Raw genomic sequence first — 13,427 nt, forward strand, 5'->3', positions numbered from 1 at the left:
TTATAACAGGCTAGCGTAAAAAGCTGGATTGTATTTTTTATTCGGGAAAGCTCGCTTAACAATCACCTCTCACACAGGCCGGCTTAAACTGCGGGCCGGCTTGAAAACGCGAGCCAAGTCAGACAGCAAACGCTGATACTTTTCAACACTCAACCAACGGGATGTCTAGCAGCGTTGTGAGCCACACTAACACACACTCAAAACATGAACGGTACACTGAAAACAGCATTGCGGTAAAAATTACCATGTTGATAGTTTAAAATAAATGCACAGCACCACTTCTTTTGTGCAGACTACCCACTGCATTCATTTCAATCAAAATTTGTCGTCTTTTTTACCATGCTGGCGAAGTAAGAGGTAAGCAGTGAAAATTACCATGTTCCATGGTTATGTTGAAAACCAAGAAAAGTTAATCTTTCAACCATCTCTTGCATTCAAAGCAACGACAATCATGTAGTAAATTTCACTATTAGACGTGGTAACGATAAATAGAATTCGAAGTGGAATATTCAACCATTAATTGCATTTAAAATAAAGAATGCCGAGTAGTTAATATATCTAGCTGCTTGTATTATTGGATATTATTAATTCATCAAGCATAATGCATTTAGATTTATCGGTATTCCAATCTAAATGCAAATGCGCATACCTTGAATAGAGTCAATATATATTTGCAAGATATTATTTTTTATTTAGTTCGATTTAGTTAAAAATACCTTATCATTATTTAGATCGAAGAATTCGTCGTTGAATTTTGGAAGCAAAACAAAAGTAGGAACGATATGCATGACAGCTTCTGTAAACTCTTCCGCTTTCCTGTGGCATCGATTATAAAGAAATCCGGGTGGAGGTTCTCATTGCTCGATACGTAGGTCAAAGTACACTCCTGTAAATGAGTTAGCTTATAAGAAAATAAATTATGCTGTGATATAGAATAGAAGCAATTACAGCAGGTTTGGTTGGTATTTCTCTGCTATACATTACGCGACTCGAGTCTTGGCAGCTCTGGATTTTGGTATGAGGAACTCTAGATTCTCAGCCCGGGCTAAAAATATAAATGAGTATTACTTTATATCCAACTCAAATTTAGATCATACGCACCATTTCGCAGGTCTGTATTGTTTTATTTAATTTACATTTTGAAGCGAACCACACAAATAAGCAAGGTCCAGGCTTGACTGGTGCACAAAAAAATGGCGTCAAAATGAAAGTGAGCTCGAAACGTAAGTGAGCGCTGGTGAGAATTACATTCTTTTAATTCTTATTCCTACCATGGGCATGGTAAAATCGAGAACACTTTCCGTTATTCATTACTAAACGGGTAGTCAGTTTAACTTGAGGAAGAATGATTTTCGACTATAACAACATAGTTGAAAATACACAGTATTGTGGTATTGCAACATGGTAATTTCAATAACATTGTTTTTAAAATTGAAACAAATTCATTCAAATTAACAATAATTGAAAATAGTTGCGTTAATAACAATGGTATGGTTTAAGTTACTACAGCATTAGTTTCAGTGTAGGCGTACCTCGTTGCGTATACCCCCCCTGGCTTACACCATCCTCAATGCCCAGTCATTCAGTCAAGTGGGCCACTGGTAAATCCGTACTGGGAGTCGTAACCACAGCAGCATTCCATGTAGCGGAGCTCCAACAAGCGAATCCCCACCGTAATTGGGTTGTTTAGCGATGGAAAAGTTATAAGGGCTCATTCACAAATTTCATAACGCTTAAAAGGGTGGGTGGGTGTCCTAACTTTGTTACGGCTCGTACAAAAAATTGTAGAGTATCAATACAAAAAGCGTCACGAGGGGGTGGGTTGGTGTCCAAAATGAACAATTTTAGCGTTATGAAATAAATGAACAAGTCCTATTTTTTTGTAGCCGTTTTTATAAGTATAACATCATTTTAATTTTGACATTAAAAATGATTAATGAAGATTTCACTCTAGACTCAATGACATTTCAATTTACATATCGTCAGCTCGCCCCTTAGTTAAATTTGCCGATGGGTGATTCAAACGTGATTTCCATACTAATTGTTTTAAAAATAGTTCCAGGGCATGGACAATTCAATACAGAGTCAGAATTAGGGCGAATGTAAAGACTAATACATTCTCAGAAAAATCGGTTTGAAGTTTAACGAATGTAATTTTAATTCTATATGATGTTTCCGATCGATTTGATCGCATTTTGCATTTTTGTAGGATCTATTACAATATTACTTTTGCAGCAAAACATTTAATTAATTTATATATTATGAACAACATGTTAAATTAAATAAAAAAAAATCCATCATGCGCCATTCATCAAAATTTAGAGCTGTTGCGCCCCTCGGTTTTTCGTCTTCTTCAGTTTGACAAAAGCGATTGCGCCTTTTGACATCGTCCTTCTGTTTTGACTATCATCAGCTTCGCCGTTCTGCTACGCTCTCTCACACGAACCTTTATCACTATCGCCCTTCTGCACACTCAGTTTGAAACGCGCCCTGCTGCCACACTCAATCTCAAATGCGCCCGGTTACCGTAGTGGGGGAAGATGGGCGAAATTGACATCAGAGTTCGAATCGAAAGACAATATCAAATACGCCTTTATGTTTTTCTTACTTATTTCGTGAAAAACGTTATTTTTGAGGATCAGATGCGCATTATATGATTTAATTTATCAAATATACTGTTAGGTGAATAAAACTCAGTTTGTTTACATTTGTCTGTCAGGCCGTTATTCTGGTACTGTATTGAATTGTAAAATTTTGGATTCTGGCTGAATTTTAAACGTAGAATCAGAATACGTAAAACACTGGATACCCTTGAACAAGCCAATAGTCCATTTTACGAAACGGCAACACTGATTATATTGCTGTTACTTTCACACGTTACGACACCGCCTCCTGTCAAAATTTCATTCATAAATAAGCTGTTCTCGTAAAATGGACTATTACTTGAATAATTAACTCTGGTTGCGCCCTAATCAGTCATGCGAATTGTTAACACTTTCCTAAGTATATTGACAGCTATAGAAGGTATGCTATTCACGACTGTGCATTGGTATTAGTAGATAGTTATGAACTTTTTCCGGATTTTGCATTTGTTCTATTTATGAGGAGTATTTTTCATGTTTCTCATCACAACCCATTACCTCCATCAGAAATAACTTGTAATTGTAATTGCAAGCTGTTTTTTTTTAATTTTATATGCAAGAATATATTTACTATATGTACATAGAAAGGCCTTATTTTACGGAATGCAGGAGTTAGATCTGATATAATTTGGGAACTTTGACCGAACGTCTTGGTCATATGAGGGGCCCAAATACAAAGGAGTGAGAGTGACATTTCGGTCGGTTTTCAGTTAAGTCTACTGAAAAGTTTAAAGTTTTATAACAGTGTTTTTGGAAGATTTTCGATAGACCCTTTCAATATTTTAGATAGGTATAATAAAATAAATAACACATGGTGCATTTGCTTGTTGTTTATTGTTCAGTTAAATTTAACTTTCGATAGTTGTTCAAAACTTACATCAGGATTTTCTTTATTTTCTTCCGCTATAGTCCTGCTATCTCATTCTCGGAAGTGCTTGGAACATACGAAAAGATTCTTGGTATTTGTTTTCACATTTTAGCCCAAAAATGTTAGTCATCGGTTTCTCTGCACATTGATCGTTGGAACTCTATGGAAAGAAACCGGTTTACATCGTTCTGTTTTAGGGTTTCTTGGAATATAATTTGCTCCTGCATGTCGGAACATGACAATTCGACATTTTGATGGTGAAATTTAAGCGCTTTTCTAGTTCTAAATCGGTGAAAACTGGCACTGAAAAAGTTTTCGTAGCTTGATCGAAAAAGTACAATTGTCTTAGTATAATATAATTCGATAGCGCTTCAATATCATAATTTTGACGTTATAAATTATTAATGAAGATTTAAATTTGTAGACTCAATGAGATTTCAATTTGCATAATAACAGCTCGTCTCGTAGTAACATTTGCCGAGCAATGATTCAAAAGCGATTTCCATACTAACTTCAAATTTATTTTAAAAATAGTTCCAGGGCACGGAAAATTATGAAATTTTGGATTCTGGCTCAATTTTTGACGTAGAATTATGATATGTAAAAAAAATGGATGCTTCTAAACAAACCAATTGAATTAATTGAATTTATATTACGATTTCAGTACAAATCTGACGGATTTTCATAACTATTTTATCTGTGTGAGTGTTTTCGTGTAAGATAGACAAAAATGCAGCGTACCTTAGTAGCTGTCAAAATACGTTGGTCAACCACAACACAAAGCAGCAGCAGTACCAATACCATCACGCGCTACGCTGCCAACAGTTCATACCACGGACCCTCCAAGCTTGTCAACCACATATACATGAACCGTGGTCAACATGATTTTGACACTTTTGAGAATCTGACACTTTTGGGAATCTGACACTTTTGGGAAATCTGACAGTTTAGGGTTGTTCACGTTAACTAATAACTACTCATTAACGTGGGTTTAAGTTGGGTAAGGCGCATAATGACGGAATTGACTTTAGTGTGCTATTGCTAAAACATTACACGATTTCTAGAAATACGCAAGTAAATGAGTAAACAATTGTGTAAGCCACTAAATAAAAGAGGAAACTATCTCCAACGTGTTTTTGTTGTGAGCTACGGGGAAATCGTCTTTTGATGGCCCCTTGGTTCATACACTGCTTGGATGTTTTTTTCCCTCCTCGATGACCGTTTTCGGGCAGCTGTCCCAAAGTGAATGATGGGAAAAAAGGTTATTTTTGGCTATTTTTGTCTGATTCAGATTTGATTCTCTTCGCTCTCAGTGAGGAGCAATTTTCAAGTGTCTCTGCTTTCCTGAATTTTAGCTTTGTCGAAAGTTGCTAATACTGTTCTCACGGAACAAAATATTGCATTTATTGCAGTGCAAAAGGGGAATATCCGATTTCAAATGTCGGGACAAACCACTGGTAAGTTCTAAAATAATGTGCATCTAGCATCGTAACCATCAACTCCATTGCAAACTTTTCAGGCCTATTTGTCGTCTTCCTGGGAACTCATTCGTGGCAGGATAAAGTAATCAGCAAGCGAGTCCACAATTGCATTGTAAATCAACCAGAACAACCGAGAAGGCAGCAGGAGTTTGACGATTCCACCTTGTTCGAGCAGCAGGTTTGGAGGTCATCTGCAGAATAAATGAGTTTACGAAGTCCTTGAAGAACTATGGAATAGTGTTGTATAGCTATAGATTATAACGTGATCACATTATTTATTCAAATAAAAGCCAATGTTTGTCATTTTGTTTCAAATAATTGACTTAATTTGTTTCCACATTCTTCCTTGGAATCTTGAAAGTAAACAAAAGCATGCCGCAGTATAAAAATTAAAGAGTTTTATGCATTACGATTGATAAATACGATTTATACTTGAGAATGCTTAATCTGAAGATATGCACCCCATGAGGTGAATAGATCAAATATCGTTATAGTATGACTTTTAAGATTTTTAGTATTAAAATATTTAACCGTGTAGAAAGATGTAAATGTAGAGGCGGTATATGTTCGCTCCAGTACTTTTCGCATCCCTGGCCCTAATTCTAGTACACATTTGATTTCTTTTACTGTCCTTTCCCTTGAGTTCTGTCTCTGCAAAATAGGCCCTTTCGAATGTTTGGCATTATTTTGTTTAACCATTTTTGACGTTTCTCACCAAATCGACGACGCGAATGTTGACAACTTCGAAAACTTTGCAAAACAGGAAAACATTGAAATTTTCTTGAGTAAAAACTTGTTCTGTTCTGCAAAAAATAAGTGATTATTGATAAAAATGGCCATAAAGTGATTTACTCATCGGACACCATTAGTGCGTACTATTTTGGTGGCAAATCCATCGGCGCCATGCCAGGATTTGTAGCGGTTCATACGGGTAAAGGATCGATGGAGTTTTGTACATAATGAGTAGTGAATAATTCATTCGTTTCGGAATAGGTGCTGGAAATTGTATAGACGAAACCTTATACAAAAATGTCTGCAAAGAAGCCTGCTCACAAGGCGTCAATGCGCTTAAGAACGGAGGAAGCGCGTTGGATGCTTGCGAATTGGCCATCATGACCTTGGAGAATTCCTGTGCCACAAATGCCGGAATCGGATCGAATCTTACATGGAACGGACAAGTGGAATGCGACGCTTGTATAATGGATGGTGGGACATTGCAGTTTGGGGCTTGCACGAATGTTTCCGATGTAAAAAATCCAATTAGCTTGGCTCGGCATTTGTGCGAGAGGCAGTCCAAACTTTTGAGTTTTGGACGGATTCCTCCGATGGTCTTGGCAGGGAAAGGTGCCTCGGCGTATGCCAAAGAGATTGGACTGCAGATAGTTCCAACCGAGCACATGATATCTACGAAAGCCGTTAAAAGCTACGAGCATTATCGAAGGAACATAGCCAAATACGAGGAAATGAATCAAATGAAACTATCTCCTCTGGACACTGTTGGCGCCGTTTGTGTCGATGCCGAGGGGTCAATCGTGGCCGGATGTAGTTCCGGTGGCCTGCTGCTCAAGGTTAGTGGACGCGTGGGGCAAGCATCAACCTACGGAGCCGGATGTTGGGCCCTGACGGATGAATCCACGTGTATGTCGGCGGCCACTTGCACCACCGGAAACGGCGAATATCTTATGAAGACTCTCTTCGCGAAAGAACTGGTGGACGATTTGATAACGTGCAACTGTCCGATTACCTCGCAACATCAAACCTACAAACGGAAGCTGTTGGAATCTCCGTTCCTTTCGAAGCAGAGCGAAATCCACGCCGGATCGTTGTCAATAATCTACAACACGACCACTGCCGATGGGGACTTGCTGTGGGCCCACACGACCAACTCCATGTGCTTAGGATTTCAGTCAACCAAACAGAAGAAACCGAAGGTTAGTAACAAACACTGTGCAACGTTTTTGCAAGGTCATCGAATTCTGACTTAAGATCCTAGGAAAGTACACACCCTTTAAGGAACTGAAGTCAGAATTTGGTTTGCATTTTGTGTGTTGCACTGTGTAATGAGAGTAATTCGTTCTTTAATTTGGATTAACACCAATTGTATCTTTTTTTCTCCGCAGTTCGTGCTATCAAAGTTACCGCCAAACCTGTCATGCGGAGTCAAAACCGTCGTCAGTGGGCACCATTTCAAATTGACGTATTAGAGGAGATTAGAAGAACCCGTTCCTTACAAAATTAGTTTTAGGCATTTGTAATACTTCGTCCGTTCACCTATTTAAAAAAGATGCTGAAGATAACTCCCATAAGAGTACACCTAGAAGAGTTTTCTAACTTTATAAGCTTTTAACGGAAGAGATTGATAGAATAACAGATTATCCTAAACCAAGATATCTTTGATCAAGCACACAAATCTTTTATTACAGTCAATTTTCAAGTTCCGAAGAGACCAAATCGATCCACACCGAGTGCAATCTATTACCGCGGATGTTCTCTACGTAGAAACAGTTTGAAATTCAATTCGATATCAGATGATGAAGTCTCTCGTTTCTAGGAATATTATAATTTAGGAGAATAAAGAATATCATTGGAAATCACTAACGCAGTATTTCTGATTGGATTATTACATTGTTCCTAGATTCCAGAAAGCATAATTTCACTATGCTGGCAGCAGGTATGTATCTTTATTATAATGCAAGTCTCTATTATAAATGGAAGGGCACGTCCAAATTCTACTGGAATATTTGAGAAATTTTTCTAGAGATTCTACCGGGAATTCGTTCATAGTTCCCAAAGGAATTTCTCCAGACTTTGCTCCAAAAAATCCTTCAGCACTCCAACGCTACTACCTCGAATAGTTTCCACAAGGATTACCCACTATTGAATTATTCTAGTATTTCTTCCAATAATTTATTCGGCTATTCTTTACCAATTTCTCAACTTGTTAACATAGGAGATCATCCAAAAATGGCTAATAATGTTGTTCCAAAAAATCATCGAAGGTTTCTATTCCATAGTTTTTTTTTATATTCGTTTTGGTACAAGAAATTTACCTTATTCCTGAGCGATTGTTCTAGAAATTATTCCTAATTTTTACAAGAAATTCCTCTATTTCCTAACGTAAAATCTACCTCTTCGAAGAATAGATTTTCATGTAGTTCTTCCAAACATTTCTTCTGACGAGTAACTTCTTAAGAGAAATCTACATGAATCGTCAAAATTTCATTCAACTGTTTTATCACATTCAACAATTATTCCGGTAACTCCTCCGGTCCTTGCTGCACATCCGTCCGATGTTTCTCAAGCAATTCCTTCAGAAATTTTCCCCGATTATGTTTGTAAAATTTCCTTGGCAATTTCTAGAAGAAACCTTTTGAAAAAAAATTATTCTTTGAGCTAATCCGTGGAAAATTTATCAAAGAATATCAAGGAAGCAATCCTGAAGGAATCTTAGGAGGAATCTCTGGAGTTATTCCTGAGAGAAATTCTTGGAGGAAATCGTAAGAAATCAGTAGAAGAGGCATTTCTGAAGTAATTATTGAGCATTTTTTTGAATTATTCTTAGAAAAAATTCAGATAAAAATATTGGGGAAATTCCTTAGGAAGTCCGTAGAAGTATTACTAGATAAACTCGTGAAGAAATCTTCGGAGTAATACTTAAAAGAAACTAAACACTTGAATTCATTTTTAAAAATTGTGTTGAGAAAATCATAAAAAATTCATACAGTTATATTTGACGTAATGTTGTTGTTGTTTATTGACCATTGTCTAAGATATTTCTATCGCTCAGACTGCGCATTATTCCTTATTCTATCCTTAAACATAGATTTACTAACATCAAAATCAAACACATAATAAACATCATTGAATAACCTACAACATTCTACAAACGGATTAAAAAAGTCCTATGACCGTAGTTCGGGATTCTTAAGAATTCAAATTCTCTCAATGATCTGGTTGGAGCATGAATTGGCACAGCTGCTAGAAGTGAGCTACAGTTTATATTGCCCTGCAGTAAATCAAAAATAAATAATCTACGAAGCATTTCAGATCTACCACCTAAAAATTCTAGTCTAATCAGCTGACATCTACTAAGATATGGCGGGAGTCGTATCGGGTCATTCCATGGAAGGGAGCGCAACGCATATCTTAGGAATCTTTTCAGAACGCTTTCAAGCAATCTAAGTTCACCAATTTGACGTGGTGCCCAAATTTGAATAGCGTACTCCAATATACTTCTTACATGCGAACAATATAATGTTTTAAGTACATATAGAGTAATTCGCTAATTGTTGAACGCTACCCAAATGTTGAACGATCGGTACAAACCATGTTAAAACAGGAAATTGAACCATTTTCAAACAGTTTCAATAAATTATACAGATTATTTTGTAAGTTAGCTGTACTATTGGACACAATAAATTAAATTAGTACATCAATTTCTGAAACGAAAAATTTATTGAAAATTTTTATCGGTAGGTGGAACGAAAATTTCAATTCTCTTAAAAAATAACTTAAGCTGGGGCTGCTATGAAATAAGCTGTGTGGTAAAACATACTACGTATATTGGGTTAAGCACCTATTCACGATATCAGTAAAAGTCTACTTTAGTTATTTTCCTACCAAACACCTATATTGAAATGGAATATTGCATTACACAATATAGTATTGTTTTTTGCTTTAAATATCTGTTGAATAATTATTATAAAAAATCCTATAATGCTGTATGTTGCAATAGTGAAAAACGCGATTCAGAAAAGTATAATTAATTGCATCCCATTCCCATAGCCATTCTGATTCTTTTTTTTTCGAATTTCACTATCTTCACTATGGTATCAATGCCATCACCGTTTGTTTGTTTACACCTTGATTGAAATTACGCATCGGCAGCCGATTTATCCGGAGTATAACCTCAATCTCGCGATTGATGCTGTAATGTCGAAAATAATGTACATTAGGAGAAGCCGCTAAAGTCTATGGAGTGTCGTAGGGGACGATTCACTTCCGTTTCCGCCCAGAGTGGTCAGGGAAAGTGCTTCGCGGACCTAACCCTGGCCTCACAACCGACGAGGAGCGCGAACTTGCAAGTTGAATGAATGCGGGAGTAAAACGGTCAACATTTAGCGACAATCATTCAACATTAGGATAAGATGGGTTATGTATGTGTTCAACAATTGGGTATAGAACTATCTTTTTAAATATATATTTTTTCAATTAAAAATGGACATTACCGTGCTAAAAATGTTACAGAAATAATGTTAAACAATCGTCTACGGTGTTGAATGCTTTTTTAGCAACCTTTCTATCAACATTTCCATGAAAATCAAGTAACAAAAAAACGTCTATCTTAACCGTTCAACATTTGGCGATTTACCCTACATCATCAAAGTCTTTAGTGTTCCTAATAATAAATCCAAGCGTTGTAATGGTCTTTGAAATTGTTACAGAGAGATGTTCTTTGAATGTAAGACTTTTATCAACAATTATTCCCAGGTCGCGAATTGAAGTTACACTATCAATTACAGTACTATCGAGAGTGTATTGATGGATGGTGGTGCCTTCACTACGGTAAAAGGAGATGACTTTAGTTTTCTTCACATTCACCTGCATTCTGTTCACTTTGCACCATTCATTTAATGACTGTAAATCATTTTGGAGAGCAACACAATCTACACTATCCTTGATTTTTCTATAAATTTTGAGATCGTCAGCAAACAAAATTTTCTCTGATCTAATTATTACACAGATATCATTAATGGACAATGTAAATAACAATGGCCCTAAATGGCTGCCTTGAGGTACTCCTGACTTAATAGCAAAAGTGTCTGATGAAACAGTGCCACATTTGACAAACGCTTTACAATCAACAAGGTATGAACGAAGCCATGTGCATAACCATAAAGGGAACCCAAGATGATGCATTTTGCTAACGATTATATCGTGCGATAGCCTATCAAACGCCTTTGCAAAGTCAATATATATAGCGTCGACTTGGTAACGTTCCGTAAGTGATTGGCTTACAAAAGGTACAAAAACCATCATATTGGTGACAGTTGACCTTTTTCCTACAAAACCGTGCTGACACTCAGATGGTCAGTTGTAGATTTAATCAAATCATAAACAAAACGTTCGAGCAACTTTGCGAGACAGTTCAATATAGATATTCCTCAGTAGTTCTCTACCTTATGTGTGCTTCCACTTTTATGTACTGGAACCATTGAAGCAATCTTCCACGCTGACGGAAATCTGGACGTAGATAGTGACATATTAAACAATATACTAACAGGTAGCGCTAACGTATTTCTGCAATTCTTCAGAAATGTTGAAGATAAACCATCAGGACCATCAGGCCCTTTTGTTCATTGATCCTTGCTAACGCTTCCTCGATGTCTTGGACAGAAACCTCCAGATGCGGTATATTAATGTCGAATTCATGATGTACATAAGTTGACTTGAAATAATCCGAACATAAGTTTACTGCCTCCTGACTAGATTCAGATTTTTCATATCCAAGCGATAAACTTATTGGTAGGCCGTTGGTTCCTCTTCTGCTACGAATATAACTCCAAAAGTGTGCTGGATCAGTTTTCAATTTTCGTTGAATGTCTGTAATATAGGTTCTATACACATTCCGGTGCAGAACTTGATATTCAGCTTCACATGACCGTAACCACGTTTTTGATTCTACAGATGGAGAACGGCTGTATTTCTTACGGGCCTTTCTCAGGCGATTTTTCAACAATGGAAGCTCGCTATTCCACCACGTAACTTTTTTAGTCACTAGAGGTCGTCTGCGCTGAACATGATTTCCGATTGTGAAGTATATAGTTCTGTAAAATGCATCTACAGCATCATCAACAGACAATGAGCGCGCGAGAGTGTTCCAATCTATCTCACTTAAAGATGCATTTACTTCGGCGAAGTTGCAAGAACGAAAATCAAAAGCGCCTTCTAAATCCAACAGATTGAGAGTCTGCGTGCTACACATGATATTTAGAAGTAAAGCTGGATGGTGCGCATCAAGTGGCATAATTGGAACAACTGCTTCAGATAGATCCCAACAGTCCATGGTGTTCACGAATGCAAGGTCCAGTAATCTATCGTTCACATTTCTTATTCCATTAATTTGATGAAGACCACCATCAAACATTCCAGAAATAAGACTGGCGTTAAGACTGCCGTGCTATTTTCATCGAATTGATTCAATGGAAGGAAACAACACAGATCGTCGTCAAATTGCCATTCAACATTTGGCAGATTGTAATCACCCATCAACAACAATGTGTCCTTATCAGTTATCCGCTCGAGTGATTCATTCATGCATTTGATATATCGTTCATAGCTGTCTGTGCTCAAGCTTGGGCTCATGTATACAGAAGATATGAACAGCGAGCAATCGTTGAGCTTTACCTCTATGCATACTTGCTCAATTCCAGAATGTTTAAAAAACACTTCTTTACAGCGTACATGTGGTTCAACGGCTATTAATACACCGCCACCTCTCGAGTGTTGGCTTGTATGGGAGCTAAGATCAGAACTGTAGACTGAATAATTGGCAGAAAATTCTGCGCTAGCAATACCAGCATGCAACCAGATTTCAGTGAAACCAACAATGTCATAATCACATTCTACCAAAGCCAAATATAAATCTCTTGTCTTGGTGCGGAGGCCACGAACATTTTGATAATATATCGAATAATTTGTTTGGTGCGATTCATTACGATCAGCAGTATGAGCACAGCATGAACTGCGTAGTGGTTGTATGCTATCGGTGGATGTACACTGTTCTTCAGTTAGTGTAGAACGAGGATACTCACTGGTTTGTCGAGGCGGTAATAAATCATCTCTTATATGTAGAGGAGGAGAGTCGCGAAGAGGTTGCAGATCGTTAACGTTCATGAGTACTGGAGAGTTGTTTTCCAATGGTGTTTTCTTTGTACGACATGATCAGGTGAAAACGGTAAGTAAGATGATGGCTATATCACGATTGGCAAGGAAACTGCTTTTGGTCTTCCAAAAACGGATATAGTAACACCGTCGGGCCAAAAGTCATTCGATGATACAACACCAGCGTAGCATTGCGGAATTATCACTCTAAATGTTTGAAAACTTATATGTTTTCCTTTTTTAGCCACATTTGAGCAAGAAATCGCCATCTCATGAATCCTGCCTTTTGATGCTATATACTGCCCATAATCGCATAACAGTCCCATGTCGACTTGTGACCGATTTGCGTTTTTTGCATAAATCAACTCAACATCGTCAGAAGATCGATAAAAACTGCTAAAAAAGAAGCCTTTGTTCCTAACTTGTACAAAAACAAACCCCATTTGTGTTGTCCCATCTTGAAAATATTCGCATAACAGTCACATCAAAGTCCGTATAGTGATCGGGCTCAGAATGGGTACCACTTCTAGTACTACATTCGGACTCTCGATA

The 13,427-nt window shown here is 37.3% G+C and overlaps 2 protein-coding genes across 3 annotated transcripts in view; one reads left to right on the forward strand and one right to left on the reverse strand.

Moving 5' to 3' along the window:
* LOC5570305 (cyclin-J) overlaps positions 1 to 13,427 on the reverse strand; it is a 57,566-nt gene that overhangs the window by 25,319 nt on the left and 18,820 nt on the right. The window contains exon 4 of one of the 2 annotated variants that reach the window (XM_021848988.1): positions 9,600 to 9,918. The exons of the other annotated variant lie outside the window; for it this stretch is intronic. The gene's annotated coding sequence lies outside the window, so the exon portion shown is untranslated. Of the gene's footprint in view, positions 1 to 9,599; positions 9,919 to 13,427 lie in introns of those variants that run through there. 2 annotated transcript variants of the gene reach the window in all.
* LOC5570307 (threonine aspartase 1) lies at positions 5,700 to 7,589 on the forward strand. Its single transcript, XM_001653078.2, has 3 exons — positions 5,700 to 5,922; positions 5,985 to 6,922; positions 7,112 to 7,589. Exons 1-3 carry the CDS (start codon positions 5,895 to 5,897, stop codon positions 7,193 to 7,195), a joined length of 1,050 nt encoding a protein of 349 aa, XP_001653128.1. The 5' UTR covers positions 5,700 to 5,894; the 3' UTR covers positions 7,196 to 7,589.

The sequence above is a fragment of the Aedes aegypti genome, chromosome 3 (assembly GCF_002204515.2).
Source record: "Aedes aegypti strain LVP_AGWG chromosome 3, AaegL5.0 Primary Assembly, whole genome shotgun sequence".
Lineage (NCBI taxonomy): Eukaryota > Metazoa > Arthropoda > Insecta > Diptera > Culicidae > Aedes > Aedes aegypti.

Coding starts and splice junctions, on each gene's coding strand:
- LOC5570307 (XM_001653078.2), top strand. CDS start 5,895: ATGCCAGGATTTGTAGCGGTTCATACGG. Junction 5,923..5,984: donor ATTTGTAGCGGTTCATACGG/GTAAAGGATCGA, acceptor GTTTCGGAATAG/GTGCTGGAAATTGTATAGAC. Junction 6,923..7,111: donor CCAAACAGAAGAAACCGAAG/GTTAGTAACAAA, acceptor TTTTCTCCGCAG/TTCGTGCTATCAAAGTTACC.